The 6,110-nt window shown below is 57.0% G+C and overlaps 2 protein-coding genes across 6 annotated transcripts in view; one reads left to right on the forward strand and one right to left on the reverse strand.

Moving 5' to 3' along the window:
- The window catches only part of POLR3C (polymerase (RNA) III (DNA directed) polypeptide C (62kD)), a 7,291-nt gene extending 1,644 nt beyond the window's left edge, over positions 1-5,647 (reverse strand). For 2 of the 5 annotated variants that reach the window (XR_774224.1, XM_010565532.1), the window contains exons 1-14: positions 5,606-5,647; positions 4,815-4,991; positions 4,060-4,315; positions 3,557-3,742; positions 3,331-3,419; positions 2,906-3,010; positions 2,619-2,711; positions 2,365-2,445; positions 1,950-2,001; positions 1,793-1,853; positions 1,569-1,719; positions 1,140-1,241; positions 598-647; positions 342-491 (exon numbers count right to left, since the gene is read on the reverse strand). Coding sequence is in view for 4 of the 5 variants with exons in the window: in XM_010565532.1 (XP_010563834.1) it covers positions 342-491; positions 598-647; positions 1,140-1,241; positions 1,569-1,719; positions 1,793-1,853; positions 1,950-2,001; positions 2,365-2,445; positions 2,619-2,711; positions 2,906-3,010; positions 3,331-3,419; positions 3,557-3,742; positions 4,060-4,315; positions 4,815-4,961 (1,523 nt within the window). In the remaining variant the exon portion in view is untranslated. Of the gene's footprint in view, positions 1-77; positions 232-341; positions 492-597; positions 648-1,139; positions 1,242-1,568; positions 1,720-1,792; positions 1,854-1,949; positions 2,002-2,364; positions 2,446-2,618; positions 2,712-2,905; positions 3,011-3,330; positions 3,420-3,556; positions 3,743-4,059; positions 4,316-4,814; positions 4,992-5,605 lie in introns of those variants that run through there. The other 3 variants (XM_010565534.1, XM_010565530.1, XM_010565533.1) reach the window with 3 other exon arrangements.
- A 35-nt stretch (positions 5,648-5,682) lies between these two features.
- Positions 5,683-6,110, forward strand: part of RNF115 (ring finger protein 115) — a 20,947-nt gene continuing 20,519 nt past the window's right edge. The window contains exon 1 of the mRNA XM_010565537.1: positions 5,683-6,025. Within this exon, the coding sequence (XP_010563839.1) occupies positions 5,933-6,025 (93 nt within the window). The 5' untranslated portion in view covers positions 5,683-5,932. The remainder of the gene's footprint in view (positions 6,026-6,110) is intronic.

A 6,110-nucleotide genomic window follows, 5' to 3' on the forward strand; every position in this document is an offset into this window, starting at 1 on the left:
CCCGGTCCAGTGGCCCCCCCCCCCCGGGACACTCAGGCAGCGTCAGCGGCTTTTGCTTTATTTCCCTCAAGAGCAGCACAAGTGCCAGGGCGGACACGGGCCCGTGTGTGTCTGTGTCCCCCCCCATCCTGCCGCCTCCCCGAGCACCCTCAGGGCTTCTTCATGGTGCTCTCGATGAACGACTCCAGCACAAAGATGGTCTCGTCCACCTGGTTCTCGCTGGCGTCAATCCTGGGCGGCAGAGGGAGGGGTGGGAGTGCCTGGGAAGGCCAACAAGGGGGTCCCCCAGCCTGCTGTCCCCCCACCCCAGGCCCCAGTCCTCCCCTCCCGCCGGTGCTCACTTGTTGACGTTGCGTTTGAGGTTCTCCAGCTGCTGACGCTCTGGGACAGTGATCATCTCCTCAATCTCCTGCAGCTGCGCGTCCTCGGCGCCAGTGGCCTGCATGGATGCCAAGATGGCTTCCACCCGCTGGGACTTCTCCAGCAGCCTCCTAGAGGGGAGGGGGGTGATGGACAAGAAAATGGTGGCTTCAGACCCCCCCCACCCTGGCCAAATCCACCACCCCCTCCCCGCGATGCCTAATCACCAGCGCTCACTTGTTCTCCTTGGTCTCATATTGACGCCGTTCAATCAGGTTGGCCACACTCTGGGAAGAGGAAAGAGAAACGGGGGCAGGGTGAGCCTCCACCCCACACGCCATGGGGGGGGGCACGGTGGGGAGGAGATACCCGTGCTCCGACAGCAGAACTAAAATGGGTGGGGAAATGTCGGGGTGGCCTAACAGTTGCCCTCGCTCATGTGTGGTGGTGGAGGAGAACCATGCGTGGTGGTGGTGGTGGTGGAGAACCACACACAGTGGTGGTGGAGAGCTACGCATGGTGGTGGTGGTGGACAACCATGCGTGGTGGTGGAGAACCATGCGTGGTGGTGGTGGAGAGCCACTGGGCTCTGCCACCCGGAGCAGGAGCATGCTTGGGGGGCCTGGATTTCTCCCCCTGCTTGGAAATATTTGTGCGGATGGAGGCCATGTGGGGACCCGACAGGGATCAGGCTGTTGCCACTGGCTTTGGGGACGGGCAGACCAAGCAGAACCACCGGCAGGTCTGCGGGAGCGTCCATGTCGGTGACTGGGATTTACCTTGTAGCATCTGTGCAGCAACATCCGTGCGGAGGACAGGATGTTCACGGTGTAGAGGTAGAAGGTGCGGGATGGCGCATGGTCAGGAGTCTTGGGAATCTCCTACCGGTGGGCAAGAGAAAGGGGGAGGACTTCACCATGCAGCACGTCCCTGCGGTGAGCTACATGGGGTTGGGGACTGAGCCGGGGTTTTGCTGGGGTCCCGTGCAGGGCGCTGTGTCCCTTGCTCACAGGAGCGAGGCTTGGAAATGCCTGTCACCTGGAGAGTCATTTTGTGAGAAGCAGGAGAGCAACATCCGCTCTCACTTGGGGAAGTCTCTGAGATCTCAGAGGCCTCGACATCCATTGCTCTCCAGCCCCCAAACCTCGTTCTTTGTCCACGCGCCCCTTGCATTAGCTTCACTCCGGTGACAGGGTGGGCACGCTCACCTGCAGGGACACAACATTCTCCGACAGCATTTTGTAGAGCATGTCCTTGGCTTCCTTGGCTGGGATCATGGCAAAATCCTCCACTTGCTTCTGCTCCAAATGCTTCTTTCGCAGGAGCAAGCGGAATATCCTGGCACAGCGGGAACCAAATCTGAGTGGGAGAGGAAAATAAATCAGTGGATGAAAGCGAGAAAGGGTCAAGAAATCTTCAAATCGCTCTTCACCTCTCCTCCACGATGGACTCCAGGGTTGCCGTTGCCAGAGACGCCAGGGCCTTGTGAAGATCTGTACAAGATCGAGGTCAAGAGATAACACCAGTGCTTGGGAATTGCTTTATGCACCAGAAAACGCTGGGGCAGGTAGTTTACCCACAAAGGATACTGACAGTGTACATGCCCCCGCCGCTGTCCCCGGATTTACCCACAAACTCGAGCTACAAGAAAAGAAAAAAAAAAAAGTTCAGTACATCCCAAAGTAATAAAAATACTGATTTTCTTAAAATCTTGATTGTAAAAAGTACTACATAGATTTTATAAAAAAAAAAAAATCTGTGATCTTGACAGCTTAAGAACATCAACCATATTTTTTTAACACTTTCAGCATCTTTTAAATGTCAGTAAAAACTGCTTTTCCCTTGGTCTGAGATCTCCCCAGCACGTGGCTAAAGGGAGGCAGCAAGTGGCACAGACTTGGGGTGCAGGGAGCTTGGCGAGGAGCCGCCATTGAGCGGCATTTAATTTCTTTACGCAACTGAGTTCTCGCATTTGGGCAGTAAAAATAATCACACGTTTCTTACCGGGTCGTCTGCTAACAGGGTGAGATACTGGTCCAAAACTTGCTTCACAATGTTGTATCCGGCTGGAAGAGATCTGAATATCTGCAGGAGGAAGAACAGGCAGAATATAAATGGGAGTAAAATGGAATAAGGAGCTTGCCTAAATCTGCAGGTGCTTTAGAGACTTTTCCTGCCTGATCCAAACCCGGTGCCAGAGCCATGCCAGTGGAGAAAGGCCTCGGCTACACCCTGACTTCTCAGGAGCAGGAACCGACCTCATTGGAAGAGAGCGGCTGGGTGTACGGTGCGCTGGAGGACGTGGTGACTTCGCTCATCCGCAGCATCGTCCGCACTATTTCGCTGCTGGTCTGGTTTTGGGGAAGGAAACGGCTCTTGGTGTAGGAGAACCTCTGTTCTGGGCTCTTCCCCCAGCAGCAATTGAATGTGGGCCACCCCTGCCTGCCCCAGTGCAGGGTTTAAAACCTCCCCACCATAACCACAACCATCAAGCTCGCCCCAACATGGAGAGTGATTGCAGGAGGTTCTGAGCACATCCACGAACCTGATCCATGCGGTTGGCCACGGCACTGACGATCCCCTGGTCTCGAAAATGCTGGTGGAACCGGTCAATGTTGACTTGCCAGTAAATGCCATCATCGGGCGGAGGCTGTGGGGGAACAGTGAGAGAGAGAGGAGCCACAAAAACTGAGGGAGAGGGGCCACAAAACTGCTCGTTTGGTTTCCCCAGAAGAATGTGTTTGGGAAGATGCTGGATCCCTTCAGCCTGTAAGCTCAGAAGAGGAGGAAGGAGCTCAACCCTTGGCAGGACAGCGACAGAGGCGCATCCCCAGCAAAGGTTACATGTGGGAAACAGGCAGCGTCCTGCCCAACAGGCAGCTGCCTCCACCCTTCCCACGTGCTGCAGACCCAGCTCTGATTTACAGCCCCGGAGAGCTGAGGACGACATTGCTTCAGCATTCCCAGTACCTCTGAGCTTTCTCCATCTTGCTTCTGCTTTTTAGCCTTGTGTTCACCGTTTTCTTCCTCATCGCATGATCGTCTCCGCTTCCCTTTCCCTGTCAAACACAGAAGATGGCATTTCCTTTTAAAAACTATTGTTATGGTCTCAGGTGAACAGCGTGTGGCTGAGCGCTCCCCAAACACCCCACTAACCATCTGGTAGCACCCAGAGTTACTCCGAGGGCCTTCTTACCTATGAGGTTCAGCCTGGGCACGACATACATGTCCTTCTCATTGATCACCAATATGGGCGCAGGGGGAGGGGGCGCATCGGGGGTCTCGGGGGTTTCGGGGATCAGCGGGCACCTCTGTACAAAGTGCGTGTCTGCCAGGCGCACAAATGTGTTGGAGACATCAGTGTAATCCATGGTCTTCCCGTCTAGGCCGGAGGAGAGAGACAGCAGTGTCAAGCTCTGCCACCCCCTGTTCCTGCAGTTCCAGAGGACAAGGTAATGCTGTGGTCCTCAAACAGGCTACTTGGAGGCCAGTTTGGGGTGGGGGGCTCCATTTATAACTCCTCTGGCAGTGAGGCCACTTTGGGTGGCTCCTTCTCCAAGTTCCTGGCCAGCTTTCCGATATAATGCAGCCCAGAGAGCCTCTGGTACCACATTCACCGAGCAAAACTGGCCTCCGGTAGCCACTGCACCTCCTCCTGCTCCTGGATCCCTTTTTTTTTTAAGGAGAGAAGCTTCTCACCTTCCATTGTTTCAGTCAGCCTGTCTGCCACCTTCCTCACCACTGCGCTCATTGTCATTTTGCCGTTGAGAAGCAGCTCCTCCACGATGAGCTCGCCCGTGTCATTGTAGAGGGTCTTGGCAGTGTAGATGTAACGCGGGTAGCGGAGGATCCTCAGGACCCGCTTGCACTGGGCCTCATACTCCACGAAACCTCGCTTCTGCAGCTGGTATGTCACCAAGTTGTGTTGGATGAGGACACAAAGGGCTTTCTTAACCTGCCCGAGGCAGAGCAGGGCTTGGTTAGGTGACAGAGAAGCCCATGCTGTGCTCACTCCGCTGCACACCAGTCGCGGAGCATTTCCTCCCTGTGCAGCCACCCTTTTCCCTCCACTGTGGTCCTCCCTGGTGCTGAGCTGCCAGTGTTTGTGTCACCGTTTTGTCCCCTGTGCATCATCCCCATTGCTCTGGACTCTGTTCCCTGCCTTTACTCCCTACGGAGAAGTCAGAGTTACTCTCCTCCTTCCCAGACCACTTTTTCAGTGAGGTAACGAACCACCTCTCCCGCTTAAGAAAACCTGCCTGATTTTTATTTTTTTTAATAAGCAGCAAAGCGCTCATTTGTCCTTCTCAAGGTTTTTCTACCAGTTTCTCCTTCAGGAGCAGCAGCGGTGGGGACTGACAGCTCGGGCTGGTATCAGAGCGGTCCAGGCTGTGTTATCTAACACCTCCAATCACACCCAGGCTAAAGCCGACACAGGCGGGTTTAAGACGTACCTGATCCAGCAACAGCCCTGTGTCATTGACGATCATCCGCAGTGGCTGGGTGCCCGTCCTGATAAGATAAGTCCCTATCTTCTCCACGATCTCCCCAAAATGTTCTTGCAGCAGGAGGGAACACAGCTTTATTTCCGCCTGAGTCATCTCGACGGCAGATTAAAACAGCCGGCAGTGCTGTTGAAGAGTGCTGATGTTATTATGACTGTTATGGGGGGACGGGAGGATGGGGGCCATGCTGCTGCCACCCAAGGAAACCCATCTGCGCTCCGTCCCAAAATGGATGTGCGGTGGGAGACCAAGTCTTGAGTGAAACCAGCCCCTGGTGCTGTAGTGGGGGTGAGACAGATTGGGGACAGACACTCTGGCACATGGCTGGTCCCTGTGTCCTCTTCCAGGGGATGACAGCCTTGTCAAAGGCGGCCTGGGACCATGTGTCTCCACCGTCCCAAGGGGCACCCATGTCAGATGTGTCGGGATCCCTGTGTCCCCTCCCAGGGGATGGCAGCCCTGTCACAGGGGTCCCTGGGTCCCTTCCCAGGGGATAGCAGCCCTGTCAGAGGTGTCCCTATGTCTTCTCCCAGGGGGGATGGCAGCCGTGTCTGAGGGGGCCTAGATCCATAGGTTCTCCTCCCAAAGGCCAGCCATGTCAGAGGGGTCCCTTGTGTCCCCCTCCCAGGTGAGATGGCCCCCACAGAGGGCTGGGGTCCTGTCAGAAGGGTCAGGGTCCCTGTGTCCCCTCCCGGGGAACACCAGCCCAGTCGAAGGGGACCCGTCAGGGTCTCACTCACCCAGGCCCGGCCTAGGCCCATGCAGCCACCATGGCAACTGGCACTTCCGGTTCCCGCCCGCTATTTCCGGTCGCGCTCGACGACGCTACGCCCCGTTGGCCGCTCTGGAGGACCGGGCCAGGGGATGTTCTGCCGTGCCGTCTTGTCGGGCCGAGGTGACGCTCTACCCACACGAGCGCGCTTGCTTCGGCCCGGAGCAGACGAGCGAGCCGGAAGCTTAAAGGCTAGCGGGTTATTCCGCCGACGCTCTACCCGGTGGGGCCGCGGCCTCGCTGCCTCGGCGGAGGACTGACGGCAGGGAGGCGGTGGAGGCGGGGGAGAGAGAAGATGGCGGAGGCCTCGGCGGCGGCGGCGGCCACCGTGTCCCAGCACCGCTTCTTCTGCCATAGCTGCAAGGGGGAGGTCAGCCCCAAGCTGCCGGTAAGCGCCGGGGGTTGGGGCCGCGGTGTGTGTGTGTGTGTGTGTGGGGAGGCCGACGCCTCTCAGCGCCGCGGTCCCCCCCCCC

This window comes from Haliaeetus leucocephalus, unplaced genomic scaffold (genome assembly GCF_000737465.1).
Source record: "Haliaeetus leucocephalus isolate CR32 unplaced genomic scaffold, Haliaeetus_leucocephalus-4.0 Scaffold193, whole genome shotgun sequence".
In the NCBI taxonomy this organism is placed as follows: domain Eukaryota; kingdom Metazoa; phylum Chordata; class Aves; order Accipitriformes; family Accipitridae; genus Haliaeetus; species Haliaeetus leucocephalus.